At 35.5% G+C, this 16,395-nt stretch overlaps 1 protein-coding gene across 2 annotated transcripts in view; it reads left to right on the top strand.

The window, feature by feature from the left end:
• Positions 1 to 16,395, top strand: part of KAT6A (lysine acetyltransferase 6A) — a 118,124-nt gene that overhangs the window by 89,474 nt on the left and 12,255 nt on the right. For both annotated transcript variants that reach the window (XM_023736642.1, XM_004382079.3), the window contains exons 10-14: positions 5,189 to 5,330; positions 7,234 to 7,395; positions 8,478 to 8,571; positions 14,174 to 14,405; positions 15,079 to 15,286. In XM_023736642.1, the coding sequence (XP_023592410.1) occupies positions 5,189 to 5,330; positions 7,234 to 7,395; positions 8,478 to 8,571; positions 14,174 to 14,405; positions 15,079 to 15,286 (838 nt within the window). The remainder of the gene's footprint in view (positions 1 to 5,188; positions 5,331 to 7,233; positions 7,396 to 8,477; positions 8,572 to 14,173; positions 14,406 to 15,078; positions 15,287 to 16,395) is intronic.

The raw sequence follows: 16,395 nt of genomic DNA, 5'->3' as shown, positions 1-16,395 counted from the left end.
GTTACAAGGGCAATCCACTAAAACTCAGTATCTTTTTTGTTTCTATGTAATTTAATAACTTATCTGTTTTCCAAGTATATAGCAGATTAGAAGTAGAAAAATAGAAATGAGAAATGCTGTTACTTACGCTAACCTCAGTGAAGATGTGACAACTAACATGAAAAGAAGAGAAAGAAAAACTCCAGGAAACACACATAAGTTCATAAAAGACAGCAACTGAGAACCGTGGACTGTAGGGACAGTTAGTCGTAACCACTGTGGTAGATATTTATGGTAGCACTCTACTTATGTTATAGAATAATAACAATTAACCTGAGTTTGTTAAGAGAACATTAAGTTATATTTTAAAATACATATATTAAAAGAAAACAGTAAATTTTGCAACTACCTACCCAAAAAACCCAAACCTATTGCTGTCAATTCAATTCCAGCCCATACAGAACTCAGATACTCAAGGCAATTCATTCTCCAGGAGTTCTAGATAGCCACGATACTGTCTGATCAAGTAGAAATATGCTGAGCAGTTAACTTCTTCATCAAGTTTAAATTAATTATTATTATCATTTTTTAGTGAGCTCTTGCAAGCTGTCCAAACCACAAGACCTCTCAACTTAGGAAAGAAAGCGAGTTCAACATGTGCATCAACTGGTTCAGTTGTAAGTTAGATAGATTGTTAACCACAGGCACCTTGTCTTCTCTTCAAGGTGAGGAGAGGAGATTAATCAAGTCAGGAATGGAAAGAGAGAGCCAATCTCAGCACTTTGTTTTCAGAGAATGATCAGAATGGAACTATGAGGCTGTTGTATGTCTTTTACGATACTGAAACTATTTATTTTTGTTGCTTTTTGTTCTGATGAGATTGTCACTAGAATCTGATTTCTTAATCAGATTTGAGGGAACTGTTCATCTGTGAAAGGACAAACATTTCCATCAGGAAAATAAACAACAAAAAAATTTTAATAGAAATTAGAAAGCAGAAATAGAATGGGAACTATAAAATTCATTAACTTCCTTAAGCAGAATTTTAGACATTTTCTATATATTTCTTTGCTGTCGTGGAGAGTTCTTTGAATTTTTTATAAGGTCCTCCAGTAATTAAGACGTTTTTTCTGTGTCCATAATTCTTTCTGTTACGTTTCTGTTAACTACTCCATTTATTTATTTGAGTCTGGGCTGTTTCACTTCTGAGTTTCTTTGACTTGACTCTCGAAATGTTTAGCGATCTCACACTTTCCAAATAATAAACCTATATCCTTAATTTTGTTAGTGTCTGTTTATTACTCTATGCTAAACTATTTCTAAATTATTTTCTTCTTATTAAAGATTTTAAACACTTTAAAAAATCTAAATCCCAAAGTGTGTGAGATTAGGACAATTGGAGCAAAGAAAAAAGAAAAGATCACAAGAGGAAAAATCTTTTGGGAAGTAGGAGTATGCTTTAGGGAGTTTCCCACACTATCCAAATATTTGTGTGTGTGTGTTGTATATTAAGTGATCTTGGATCCCTAACTTTAAAAAACAGAACAACAGCAACGAAGCAACAATAGTACCTTATTTAGAGCAGTCTGGCTACGTCTTAGACATTGAGGAGTATATAAACCAGAGTTTTAACCCTAAGCTTCTCCACCAGGGCCATGTGGTGCTCACACGTGGCAAAGACAGGTTCATAGAGAGCCCATCTGCTTAGCTTTGTAGTAACCTCTTTGCTGTGAGATCATACTGGATCCTAAGGAGGCAAATTCCCAGGTAACTAAGTAGCTGCAAAGTTTCCCCTGCCTTTTGACCCTGTTCCTGACTTGATTTGATGCATAGATTATATATAGCCCCAGTTAATTGAAGAAGAAACGAAATAGAATTCTTAAGGTCTTTGACTTTTGAATGATGAGGTAAAGTGTATGCAAGGAGGATAAAAAAATCATAATCATAAATAATAACAGCTGTAGCTACCATTTATTGAACTTGGCACTGGGTGAAGCATCTCTGGAACAATTCTGTGAGGTGGATATTACTAGCTTTATTTTACAGACCAGGACCCAGAAAGGTTAAGCAAACAGTTTCAAAACCTTAAAGCTTGTAAGTGTTAGAACCAGAATATAAACACCCTTTTTTTCTTATCACAAAGCCCTAACTCTGACCACTGTGCTTGTGCTACTGCATACAGCTTGTGTAGCCTAACTGATGTTGTTTGGCTTGCACCATAATCTATGCTTTAAGTAATATTTGGAATACTTTTTATTTTGTATTAAATTTTCACAAGTTAACTCATTTTAAAGGCTGCACAAACTATTACTATCTTGGGTCAGGTTTGAAAGCCAAAAAAATACTGTAGGAATTTCTGGGAAGAATATTTGCATCATCTTAGAAGCAAGGGAAAACAGTGCTTCCAAGGCCCAAATAACTGTGGCCCACTCCTGACTTCACAGGCATGGGTATCAGCGTAGTGGCAGATGTTAGAATAAACTTCAGGTATGGATGCTCTATCCCACAATGCTACTGGTCAAAGCAAAAGTGCACCTGTTTGATAGCCAGGGCCTAGGTGCTGTCGGGAAGAAGATGACAAAAAGCAGCACCAGTAGTATTCCCTAGGGCTGTGAGTATTCATGATCTCCATAACTACATTTCATGTGGTCTAATGTTCTTTCTATATGACATATTTTTCAATGAGAGAACTGCAGCTACGTGTACTATTACTCGAAGAAACATTTTGTTTTTCTACTAGGAGTTTATCGGATGATTCCCTTCAGACTAATGACATCATTCCAGTGGGCTTGGTTATAATTAAGTAAGGGATGTTTTCAGCAAGAACTGGATTGGAGTAAAGTAGATCATAATGTTTGCTTTTATTATTTTTCATATAGTAAGATTTGCTGAAGTTTTTTTTTTTTCCAATTGTCAGTAAAATGGCATACATCTTGCTATTTCAAGGAAATAGCATGAAATGATAATTTACCAGAGAAGAATTTGGCAGTAATTTTCTCAGAGATTTCGTTTCTACTTATGTTTTCTTAAACAACTTGCTTACTGCTAGAACTTTAAAAAACAAACAAACAAACAAACAAAAATTTGGCCTTCTCTCATAGATCTTAGGAAATAAATTGCACTTTATTTTTATGTCTCTGTATTGAAACCTAAACATGAAATATTTTTACAAAAATCTGGAAAGGTTAGTGTGTCCGTCACTTTTTTTTTTTTTTTAAATTTCAGAAAACACAGAATTATGTTTAGGTTTTTCAGATTCACACTGTAGGGAATATTTAGTTGTAATATTTAGCCCTCAAAGTGATACTGTTACCAAGGATTCTTACTTCTGTATCTTCATGTTGTGACAAGTTAAAATTGCTTATTGAGAATTTAGCACTGCTAAATAAAGATAAGTAGTGGAATAGTTGGAGGGGCAGTGTCATCCAATTCCATTTACATAGGGAGAACCTCATGCTTCCACCTTCCTTTTGAGAAGAAATTATTCAAATCCAGGTATTCAGGAAGACTGTCCACTGTGGGTCACCTTTAAGACTCAGTTAATGTATCTGGTGCCCACTTTAGATGACAGAGTTTATGATTGGGGCCGTTTCATTTGTAGCTCTTGGCTCTTGCTTGTTGACTTTTAATCTATAATTAATGTCAATCACTGTTTTACTTAACATAGTCCTTTATTTTGGAATGACTTTTATATTAGTAATATAATTTCAGCTTGTGAAATACTTAGTGCATACAGGACTAGTGTTCCATAAGTACACCTTGGGAAAAGCATTAGTAGAATATTAAATGTTTTCAAATAAATTAAAGTTGTGTTCTGAAAACTGCTTCTAAAGTTGAACTTGAAAAAATAGTGTGACCTTCAAACTTTAACAGATCAAACATTTTTGTGTGTGTGTTAATATACTTAGCAAATACAATTTTCATAGATTCTAGAGTAATTTTTAAAGGATAGCTGTCCAAATTGGTAGCAACTAAATTAATGAGTTTATGTCCCTCAGCCTTAAGACTTATTTATATGAAATGAGATACCGTAATTTATTTAATTATATTCTTCGCCATCTTACCATCTAGTATTTTTATATATGCAGTTTTAATGGTTTTATCAGATCTCAGATGACCAGGGCATGACTAGTTCGGTATACAGGGAAGCCAACTCTATCTATGCTGAAGATAAAAGAGGTGTGTATTTTGTACATGAAGAGTCATGTGTTAAGATTCAGTCTTATGGATTCAGACTAAAATAAGTGTAAAAGCCACTGATTTTTAATTTAGGTTATATTCCTCCCATTACTTTATGAACTGATCCAACCACTTTATTGCCTAGCTCCTCATGAAAGGGACATTATATGGAAGAAGTCCTGTTAAACTAATACTTAAATAACAAGACTATTAAATAAATACAAATTAGCAGCAAGGAACATCTGGAAAAGACATTTGAACTTTTATTTCTCTTGTTAAATAATAATAGACCATTGAATTGCAGGATATAATATAGTGGTATTTAACCAGAAGGGGAGGGCCAGTCCCACTGGATGGTAAGGCCAGAATTTCAGGACTGGAAGGAAAGAGGTGTAGTGTAGTAAGTCCTAACTTTAAAAAAAAACAAAAACAAAAATTAAAATTATAATATAATTTTACACTTAAGAAACATATACCAAGTCTGTTTTTACAATACACACTGTATGTCCATTTTATGCAGCGCATGGCCTGGCACACAGTAAATATTCCGTAAATATTGTCAAATTAATGAACGCAAGCAAGCAAGCTTAAACGAAGGAAAGAGAAAGAAGAAAGGGAGGAAGGAAGGAAAGAAAATAAGGCTTGACAAAATTTTCTTCACTTATTGGTACATTTTGAAGATAGTTTTTGCTTATTGGAGATTCTCAAGGAGGAGAGAATGTGAGATTTTCATGTTTGTCAAGAGAGTAACTTTGAAAAAGAGTGGGAAATGTTAGTTCAGTAGGAAGAGCACTGAACTGGGTGTCTTGATTTATCATCCTTGCTACCCTACTATTAATTAGTTGGATGCTGTTATGCAATTAGTTCATCTTGAGGCCTTCCTTCTTTCTTTGACTGACTAACAGGAATTAAGATATATTCTGTACCACTTTACCTGGATAGTATGAAAGTCAAAAAAGATAATCGTTATGAAAGTTTAAAGCCCTACAAAATATAAAACCCTGTCTTTTTTTTTAATTATTATTTACAGGCTGCCTAAATTGTATCTTTGTGAGTTCTGTCTAAAATACATGAAAAGTAGAACTATTCTACAGCAGCACATGAAGAAATGCGGTTGGTTCCATCCTCCTGCCAATGAGATTTACCGAAAGAGTAACATTTCTGTCTTTGAGGTAAGATAGAAGATATTTGGTAGTTGTCTTCTATACATTTCAAATACAGTGCCACCTGTGCTGCATCCCACTGAGCAACTTTTTTTTTTCTTTGACATGTTATTTCACCTTGTTCCCTCTCTATTGAATCAGATAATCACCTATATTGAGAAGCAGAATTAGGCCAACCCAAATGGTAGCAAATTCACAAGCTCAACCTCAGAATAAATTATTCTGTATTTCATTGAGTTGAAGACATCAGTTATAAGTTGTATATATTATTTTATGTATCACAAAGAGGGAAAAAGAGGCCCTGGTGGCATAATGGTTAAGAACTATGGCTGCTAACCAAAAGTTTGGCAGTTCAGATCCACCAGCTGCTTTTTGGAAACCCTATGGAGCGCTTCTGCTGTGTCCTATAGGGTCGCTTTGAGTTAGAATTGACTCGACAGCAATGGGTTTGGTATTTTTGTTTTAAGAAGAAAAAAGTGCTGCTAATTATAATTTGTAAAACTCCATTTGATTATAAAATGCTAACAGATTTCATGTATATTAAGATGTGATAGAGCCTCTGGGTGGCGCAAATGGTTAAGCACTCAACCACTGGCCAAAAGATTGGCAGTTCGAATCTACCCAGCAGTGTCTTGGAAGACTGGCTTGGTGATCTACTTCTGAACGGTCACAGCCTTGAAAACCCTATGGGGTAGTTCTCCTCTGCCCACATGGGTCGCCATGAGTCGGGATCGACAAACAACAACAAAATGTGATAAAAGCATGTCTTAGAATCTATGGAATATGGTGTTTAAATGAAAGAATTTCTGTTACTCTACTTAAAAGGAATATTTCTTAGAGATGTCTTTAATAGCTTTAGTATATCTATACTTTCTTGACTGCATGGTAGTATTATGACTTATGAGATGTCCGTGATTCTGTGTTGCTGTTTGTGGTGGTTTTTAATTCTTTGAAATTGGTTTGAGTGCCAAGTATTCATTGAGTACCTGCCATGTGCTCGGTTCTGTTGATTGCTACAGTGATAGAATTTCAGATTGCCAGGACCCACTCAGTCTCTCACTTTCCTGGTCTGCCCTAAGACTTTATTTTAGGTGAGGAATAGAGGAGGTCTTCACCTGGGGTCGGGGAAGTGAGAGTGGTGTAAAATACTGTTGCAGAATAGCCAAGAGCAGGTTGCTTCTCAATTTAAGCATATATTGGTGTGTATTTAATATTAAATTATTTCATTTGTTGAGGAGTTTTCAGTTGGTATGCCAGACAGTGCAGTATGGGCATCCGTTGGTATTTTCATAAAAGAGCAAGCTCCAGCAACTCCAAGAACACGGTGTCGGGAGCAATATAGCTTAGTGCTACTGATCTTGGCAATTCGAGCCCAAGAAATACCTCATTTGCCAGATTGTTATCTGGTGAACCTGCTTGGTGTTTCTTATTGGCAACAGTTAACACTCTCTCAAGTAACTTTATTTGGGGTAAAGCTGATCATGGCAGTCAGAATACATTTCCTCAGACTGCTGGCAGAGATTAGACGATAGTTATACCTTGTTTTACCTAATAAATGTATTTTAGAAGAGGTTCCATGTAGATCTTAGTTTTTTTGAATGAAATTCTTCTAAAAATGAATCAGGATTCTGAAATTAATCTTTTTTATAAAAGCAAAAAGTGCTATTTTAAAAACAGGTCATCACCTCCCCATGTAGTTGTTCATGCTTTTTTTGAAGTACAGTATTTTTTATATTTGGTTTTCTTAAAACATGTCATAATGCTCCCTCCTCAAGCCATAGCTTCCAAGTTTGAGTGTGTTCTGATCACTGACAGTTTCTCTGAGGCTGGGCTATGGACATATAACTGATGTGTATTATTCTACAACTAAAGAGACACCCTATTGACCATTTTTGTTCTATTTTTTCCTCAGGTTGATGGGAATGTGAGTACCATTTATTGTCAGAACCTGTGTCTCTTGGCAAAGTTGTTTCTGGACCACAAAACACTCTATTATGATGTGGAGCCATTTCTTTTTTATGTACTAACACAGAATGATGTCAAGGGCTGCCACCTTGTTGGCTACTTTTCTAAAGTAAGTGTGTCAGCTTAAAATGTCTTTGAATTCATATGGAAATCTGAAACAATCTTTGGTGGATCTCGCATGAAGATAGTACAGGTTGTGGCACTTTCTAGGTGCCATCTAGCCTTTAGGAAAGAAAACAGAAGGAAAATTCAGAAACTTGAGTGCTACAAAGTGCCTAGTAACATTGAACAGACTCTGTTCCCCTAGGAGCATGAACTGCTGGTAATCCTCAGGAGGAAAAGTTTTAAAGTGACTTCTATTCCCATGATGATAATAGATAGAACTTGTGAAATAAACACAGCCATTACCAATCCAAGTTCTTTCTCAGCTTAAATCTTCTCTTCCTAATTTGAATTTTAGACATAGAAATAATAATAAGCCATTTTTATTAAAAAAATTTTCTTTCCATCCTTTATCTTCCATTCTCTTGGGAGAAAAAAAATGTCTCACTGTAAAAGCAACATAAAAAATGTACTTTTATTTAAGTAAGCCTATGGTGCAATTTAAATGTATAAAAATTAAGTGGCTTTATAAAAGTTCTTAAAGTAGTCTACTTACAGTAGTTAAATATAATTTAAAATATATTGCCTAATTTGTAAAAATATGTTTGTATCCATCATTTCAGGACTATTTTCTGTAAAGTTTAGGGACAACTAATTGGGGGGTTGGCCTCTGCCCTATTTAGCACCAGAGCAGGAAATAAAGGAGACATTGAAATACTTGATGAACCTTTTAATTTCTAGAATGCTGCATTGACTGGTCATTTATAGCTTTGCAGATGGATTTGGGACTTGGATTCCCCTGCTGATCTTGAGCATTGACATACTGTTTTTGAGTTGCAGATGTTGTTGAATGCAGCGTTTTATTTTATATTTTAACTCTCTTGGGATGGTTGCTTTGTGGGTAATGGTAGTGACTTAACATTGTCCTATCTTTCCCCAGTGAGATATCTTTTTCTTGATGTACATCACTGTTCCCAAAGGACCAGGGCTGTGGTTTTGATTGTTAGTCTTTGTTTCTTAATAATTAACATTATTATTCAGTCTTACCAGCCTGTTGTTTTAAAACGTGACGTTTGTTTTCTCCATCAGGAAAAGCACTGCCAACAGAAATACAACGTTTCCTGTATAATGATTCTTCCCCAATACCAGCGTAAGGGCTATGGCAGGTTTCTCATCGATTTCAGTAAGGATTATATTAACATAATTTCTCATCTCTTCCTGTGGATTTTCTGTATATATTTTTAAAAGATTTGCAGATAATTTATTAGTTGCTAGTATCTTTTGTCTTATTACTGTATGAAACTTTAAAATCTAAAGCCACTAATTTTTTTTCTTTTGGCTAGACATGAAATATTTTTAAATAGCTAATACTGAATACCGATTTCTGTGTGTTCTGTAGCAGATGCCTTACAGTTGTCAATTTAAAGTGGAACTAAGTTTTATGAAGCAATTCTAACTGACAAAAATACTAACATCATTACGTAACTACTTAAATTAGTGCTAATAAAGAAGCACAGCACCTGCCCCATTTTTGTTACCCAATTATCTGAGAAAATGTGTGCATCCTTTTTTTAAAAAAATTTTTATTGTGCTTTAGGTAAAAGCTAACAGAGCAAATTAGTTCGCCATTCAATAGTTCGTGACATTGGTTGTATTCCCTACACACAGTATGTCAGCGCTCGCCCCATTTCTGCCCTGGGTTCCCTGTTTCCTTTTGTCTGGTTTTTCTACCCTTTCTTACCTTCTCATCTTTGCTTTTGGACAAATGTCCTTTTGGTCTTGTATAATTGATTGTTCTAAGGAACACATTCCTCTCGCGTGTTACTGTTAATTTTATGGGCCTGTTTATTGTTTGGCTGAGAAGTGGTCTCTGGGAATGACTTCAGTTCCAGGTCAGAAGGGTGTTATAGGGCTGTAGTCTTGGGAGTTCCTCCAGTCTCTGTCAGACCAAGTAAGTCTGGTCATTTTTGTGAATTTGATTTTTTGTTCTACATTTTTCTCCCACTCTGTTCAGGACTGTCTGTTGTAATCCCACTCAGAGTGATCGGTAGTGGTAGCTGGGCACCATCTAGTTCTTCTGGTCTCACGGTTGTGTAGGCTGTGGTTCATGTGGTCCATGTGGTCTGTTAGTCCTTTGGACTAACTGCTCCCTTGAGTCTTTGGTTTCCTTCACTCTCCTTGGCTCCAGACGGGAAGGCCAATAGTTGTATCTTAGATGGCCACTCACAAGCTTTTAAGGCCCCAGATGCTACCCACCAAAGTTAGGTGTCAGAACACTGTCTTTATGAGCTGTGTTGTGCCAGTTGATGTAAATGTCCCCTGAGTCTATCGTCCTTCACCTTCAAGCCTAGGAACTTTGCCCTGCAAGGTGTTTGATTATGTCTAAGAAGTTTCCATGACTGTGCCCCTTGTGTGCTCTATTGTCTGTATTAATATACATGTAGCACCTACAATTATATATGTAGAAACATCCACAGCCAAACCTGTGTCTACAGATGGGTCTGCTCCCTTATAGCCTCCCACACCTCTTTAACATGCCTATCTACTTACATATCCATTCATAAATTATTATTTGTTAATACTATTGTTGCAGGATTATGTATGTTTTAGTAATTACCATAGCCGCCCTTTATTCGTGCGTTCCTCTCAGTGTCTTCCTTGGTCATGTTGTGCTGACTTCCACTATATTGTCTATTGCCTTTCCCTTCACCAATATTAACACAGGTCTTCCATCTAGTTAGTAATTTTCCCCCCCATCCTTGGTAACCATTAAATAATTTTTTTTTTCTGTGTGTAAACCTTTTCTTATTTTTTTATAATAGTGGTCTCATACAATATTTGCCCTTTTGTGACTGACTTATTTCACTCAGCATGTCATCCAGATTAATCCATGTTGTGAAATGTTTTGTGGATTTGTCATTATTCTTTATCGTTGCATAGTGTTCCATTGTGTGTATATACCAGTTTGTTTATCCATTCATCCATTGATGAGCACTTCAGTTGTTTCCATCTTTTTGCTGTTGTGAATAATGCTGCAGTGAAAATGGATGTGCATATGTCTATTCGTGTCACAGCTCTTACTTCCTTAGTGTATATACCTAGGAGTGGGATTGCTGGATCATATGGTATTTCTATTTCTAGCTGTTTAAGGAAGTGCCAAACCATTTTCCATAGTGGTTGTACCATTTTACATTCCCGCCAACAGTGTATAAGAGTTCCAGTCTCCCTGCAGCCTCTCTAATGCTTATTATTTTCTTTCTTTTTTTTTTTTTTGATTACTCCATTATTGTCAGAGTGAGATGGTATCTCATTGTAGTTTTGTTTTGCATCTCTCTAATGGCTAATGAACATGAGCATTTCTTTGTGTATTTATTAGTCACTTGAATGTCTTCTTGGTGAATTTTAGGGATTAGACCCTTGTTGGATATGTCGTAGCCAAACATTTTTTGCCAGTGTGTAGGTTCTCTTTTTACTTTTTTGGAGAAGTCCTTTGATGAGCATAAGTGTTTAATTTTTAGGAGGTTCCGTTTATCTAGCTCATGTTCTAATGTGTGTGCATTTTTAGTTATGTTTGGTATTCTTTTCATGCCATATATTAGGGCCTCTGGCATTGTCCCTATTTTTTTTTTTCCTATGATCTTTATAGTTTTAGGTTTATATTTTGGTCTTTGATACATTTTGAGTTCGTTTTTGTGTATGGTGTGAAGTTTGGGTCCTGTTTCATTTTTCTACAGATAGGCATCCAGTTTTGCTAGCACTATTTGTTAAAGAGACTGTCTTTTCCCCACTTAGTGGACTTTGGCCCTCTGTCGAAGATCCGCTGTCCGTAGTGAATGGATTTATGTCTGGGTTCTCATTTCTGTTCCATTGGTCTATGTGACTGTTGTACTAGTACCGGGCTGTTTTGACTACCATGACTGTTTAGTAGGTTCTAAGAGCAGGTAGTGTGAGGCCTCCTACTTTGTTCTTCTTCTTTAATAAGGCTTTACTTATCCAGGGCCCCTTTTCTTTCCATAAAAAGTTGGTGATTAGTTTTTCTGTCTCATTAAAGTATGCTGTTGGAATTTGGATTGAGATTGCATTATATCTATAGATCACTTTGGGTAGTATTGACATTTTTGCAATGTTAAGTCTTCCTATCCATGAGAATGGAATGTTTTTCCATTTATGTAGGTCTTTTTTGGTTTCTTGCAGTAGTGTTTTGTAGTTTTCTTTGTATAGGTCTTTTACATCCTTGGTTAGATTTATACCTAAGTATTTTATCTTTTTGGGGGGCTATTGTAAATGGTATTGATTTGGTGATTTCCTTTTTGAAGTTCTCTGTGTAGGTGTAGAGGAACCCAACTGATTTTTTATGTTGATCCTGTATCCTGCTACTTTGCCAAATCCTTCTATTAGTTCCAGTAGCTTTCTTGAGGAATCTTTGGGATTTTTTATGTATAGTATTACATCATCTGCAAATAGGGATAGTTTTACTTCTTCCTTACCAATTTGAATGCCCTTTATTTCCTTTTCTTTCCTTATTGCTTTAGCTAGGACTTCTACTACAATGTTGAATAAGAGTGATGATAAAGGTCATCCTTGTCTGGTTCCCCTTCTAAAGGGGAATGCATTCAGTCTCTCTCCATTGAGAATAATGTTGGCTGTTGGTTTTGTATAAACGCCCTTTATTATATTGAGGAATTTCCCTTCTATTCCTATTTTGCTGAGAGTTTTTATCTGGAATGGATGCTGGACTTTATCAGATGCCTTTTCAGCATCAGTTGAGATGATTGTACGGTTCTTTTTTTTTATTTATGTGATGGATTACATTGATTGATTTTCTAATGTTGAAATGTCCTTGCATGCCTGGTATGAATCCCACTTGGTCATGTTTTATTATTATTTTGATATGTTGTTGAATTTTATTGGCTAGAATTTTTTTGAGAATTTTGGCATCTGTATTCATGAGGGATATTGGTCTGTGATTTTCTTTTTCTGTGGTCTTTGCCTGGCTTTGGTGTCAGGGTTATGCTGGCTTCATAGAATAAATTCAACAATATTCCTTCCTTTTCTATTCTCTGAGATAGTTGGGGTAGTATTGGTGTGAGCTGAGCTGTTCTCTGAATATTTGGTAGGATTTGCCACTGAAGACTTCCGGGCCAGATCTTTTTTGGTGGGGGCGAGGGGGGTGGTTTATTACCTCTTCAAACTCTTCTTTTGTTGTGGGTCTGTCCAAGTTTTCTATCTCAGTTTGTGTTAGTTCCGGTAGGTAGTGTGTGCATCATTTTTTAGCTACAGGCTCTATATAGTGGTTAAAAATAAGCAATGCACCTTAAATTTTTTTTTTTTTTTAAGTGAAGAGACAGGAAATATCAGTTTAACCTGAGTTAAAAAGCAAAAGCTAACAGTTCTAAAGAGGTCATTGTGGAACTTGGGTTTTGTTTTACACATTGACGTTCTTGCTTAGAAAGTTAAATGTATGCTTGTAGTTCATTTTATATTAATTATAAAATAGTAATATTTGAGGGTATATTTTCCCTAGGATAATAGTATAAAATAATATTTAAAGGAATATACTCAAAAATAATGGTTCAGACTAAGGATTTTGATTCAGACAATCCATTCAGTATATCAGATGATTATGTTGTGGTGCTGCTGTCTGCAGTGTTGAGAGATGATTTTTATATGGATCAATTAAGCTTATTCTGTTTGGCTTTAAACTGTATTCCTCATGCATATTTCAGTGTGTATGAGCCATTAGGTATTTTGTACATTTTCTTGGCCTTTTTGGATTAGTGGTGGTGAGTGGAACTCATATTATTTCATTACGTTAATATCAATAATATGAACTCAGTAATACCAATATTTTATCTTGAGGTAGGACTCGTGATTGGCCGTATTACATACCATTAAATAGCAGAGTTAGGGAAAAATAAATTTTGTTTATGGTGATTAGTTTTTTTTTTTTTTTTTTGGTATAGAAACCACAATTTGTATGGTTACAGTATTTTTTTTTTAAATTTACTTTTTGTAATTTAATATATTTTTCTACATTACCAGGTCTCTTAGACTGTTTTAAGTTTTTCTTTAATGACAGAAAACTACACTTCTTCGCCATCTCCTTGTTCAACACTTTATCTTTGGAATGTGTGCCTGGTTTTTTGTTGTTTTGTTTTTTTTCCCCCCATTCCTGAGTCATGCACTAGATGAGGACAGAGTAATACCACCATATGCTCACAGTGACAGTCTCACTCACACTGACATTGTTGCTTGCCAAGAACTAGGGTGTCAGGTCATTGTGAGGAGAGCTTTGGCTGAAATGAGGAATTGTCATCTAATTCACTCACTGAAGAACGACAGTCTCGATGGTATTACATAAAAACTGAAAGGCATTCTTTTTTATTTCTCAATTCAGATACAGCTGTTGCCATCTAGTGGTCCAGATAAAACATGCAAGGCTGGCTTTTTTTCCTCCATAGTATATTGAAATAAAAAGCATTATTGGCATAATCTCATTAATGCCGCCTGTTAACATAAAGTCCTGCCTTTTAACAGTTTGAATATTTTAACAAAATGATTTATATTAACTACAGACCAAGTAAGACTAACCTAAAAGTTCAATATATATATATAAATTATGTAATCTTCCTGCAGATGTGCTTGAAAGTAATTCTGTAGTTTTTTTTTCTTTTCTTGAAGGAATTTACCTTTGAAATAACTATTTCCTATAATACTTGGACTGTTATTTTGGGAATCAGCCTTTTAGACTCTCTGACATATTTGTGATTTGGGGGTTTCTTTAGGTTATTTGTTATCAAAGCGCGAAGGCCAAGCAGGATCTCCAGAGAAACCGTTATCTGATCTAGGTCGTCTTTCCTACATGGCTTATTGGAAAAGTGTAATATTGGAGTGCCTTTATCATCAAAACGAGAAACAAATCAGCATTAAGAAGTTAAGCAAGTTGACTGGAATCTGCCCTCAAGACATTACTTCTACACTCCACCACCTACGAATGCTGGACTTCCGTAGTGACCAGTGAGTATTACATCCCTTTGTATATCTTCCAAAAATAATTAAGTGGAAGTTTTGGGGATCAGACAGTCAGATTATTGGTGAAAAGAGCATTAATTAACATAAGTGGTGTACTTGGTGATCCTGAGATGTCATTTTCTTTTCTATGCTATTTGATGCTATTAACCGTATTTTAAGAAACCTATTTTTCTGATTTTCCTATACTAACAATTCTAGAAACAGTGTCATTAAGTAAAATATGCCCATGATTAATTTTCATATAAATGATACAAAGTGAAATTATATAGGTTCAAAAGAAGGATAGCCTACTCTTGACTAGAGTGGTTGGAAAAAGTTCACAAAGGAAGGTGGCATTTGAGCTAGATACTAGATAGGTGGAGAATAGAAGACAGAGTGCAAGAGAGTAGGAGGGATTCCAGAGGGTGAGGAAATGTGAGACAATAAGTGGTTAAAATAACTTAATCCGTTGCTGTAGTTTAGTGTGAAGTATTTATTCAACTTCATATCTCTTAGCTGTCTCATATGGTGACATATTTCTTTATTTTATCTTCCCAGGTAGGCTAGTTTTGAAGCGTTTATCATCATCTCAAGCGTTTCCCAGGGTTTACATATCCATATTCATTGTTATATGTACCTTATACATTGTTGATTGCTATAAACTTTTCTCTGGTTCCAGATTTGTGATTATCCGCCGGGAAAAACTTATCCAGGATCACATGGCAAAGCTTCAGCTAAATTTGCGGCCTGTAGATGTAGATCCAGAGTGTTTACGCTGGACTCCTGTTATAGTCTCCAACTCTGTTGTCTCAGAGGAGGAAGAAGAGGAGGCTGAGGAAGGAGAAAATGAAGAGTCACAATGCCAGGAAAGAGAATTGGAGACCAATGTAAGAGCATGAGTAGTCTCTTTTTATTTTTGATGACAGAATACTTTTTTTTTTTTTTTTTTTTTTTTGGTTTTTGTGAGTATTTGTGATATGTATTCTGTCTTACCAAGAAAGTAAATTCACGATGGAATTTCAGTAATAGAAAATCCAGAAAGACTGGGGCTTGTTTACTTATTTATATACTGTTATGCCTTTTATCGTTAGGAAAACATCAAATTTGTTATAACATGTTACTTATGACTAAATATTACTAGAGTGCCAATAAGAGCTGGTGATGGAATGGGTAAGCGCTCAGCCACTAACCAAACGTTTGGCGGTCTGAACCTACCCAGTGGCTCAGTGGGAGAAAAGACCTGGTAATCTGCTCCCGTAAAGATTACAGCCTAGGAAACCCTATGGGTCAGTTCTTCTCTGTCACATGCGGTTGCTATGAGTCAAAAATTGACTTGATGGCACCTAGCAACAACAGCATAGTAATTGAAGGTCCCTGGATGGCCCAAATGGATTGCACTTGACTATTAACCTAAAGGTTGACATTTTGAACCCACCCAGCAGTGCTGGAGAAGAAAGGCCTGACGATCTGCTCCCATAAAGATTACAGGCAAGAATACCCTATGGAGCAGTTCTACTCTATAACACATGGGGTCACCATAAGTCAGAATTGACTCAATGACAGTGGGTTTGTCTTTTTGTCTTTTTTTCTGGTATAGTAATGAAGAATCTGAGTTGACTCAATCTGACAGTTACTAAAAATGAAATGAAGATGTATTTTTTCTTAAAACAGAACATTAAAGAAATAATATAAACACATGTATGTTTTCTAATAGAGCATTAAATAGTTCAACAGGTACACAGATATCTTCAGCCATAAAGGTTGATACGGACTATGCTCCATTTTATAATTTCTGGTGTTCGTATGATGCATTTCCTTTCTTCATTCGTTTCTTTTTTTTTTTTTTACAGCAGTGCTTTCAGCCTTTTAAAATCTGTCTTCCTTGGATAAACATAAACTTATGTCCCTCTTTAGTGTAGTCTAATTTCCAAAATGAAATTAAATACTCAGAGTAAAAATAAATGACAGTAATTACAGAAATTTTCTTTCATTTTTC

Source organism: Trichechus manatus, unplaced genomic scaffold (genome assembly GCF_000243295.1).
Source record: "Trichechus manatus latirostris isolate Lorelei unplaced genomic scaffold, TriManLat1.0 scaffold00090, whole genome shotgun sequence".
NCBI lineage: Eukaryota > Metazoa > Chordata > Mammalia > Sirenia > Trichechidae > Trichechus > Trichechus manatus.
Note: the sequence above shows the minus strand (reverse complement) of the source record. Positions and strands in the feature narration are given on the sequence as shown.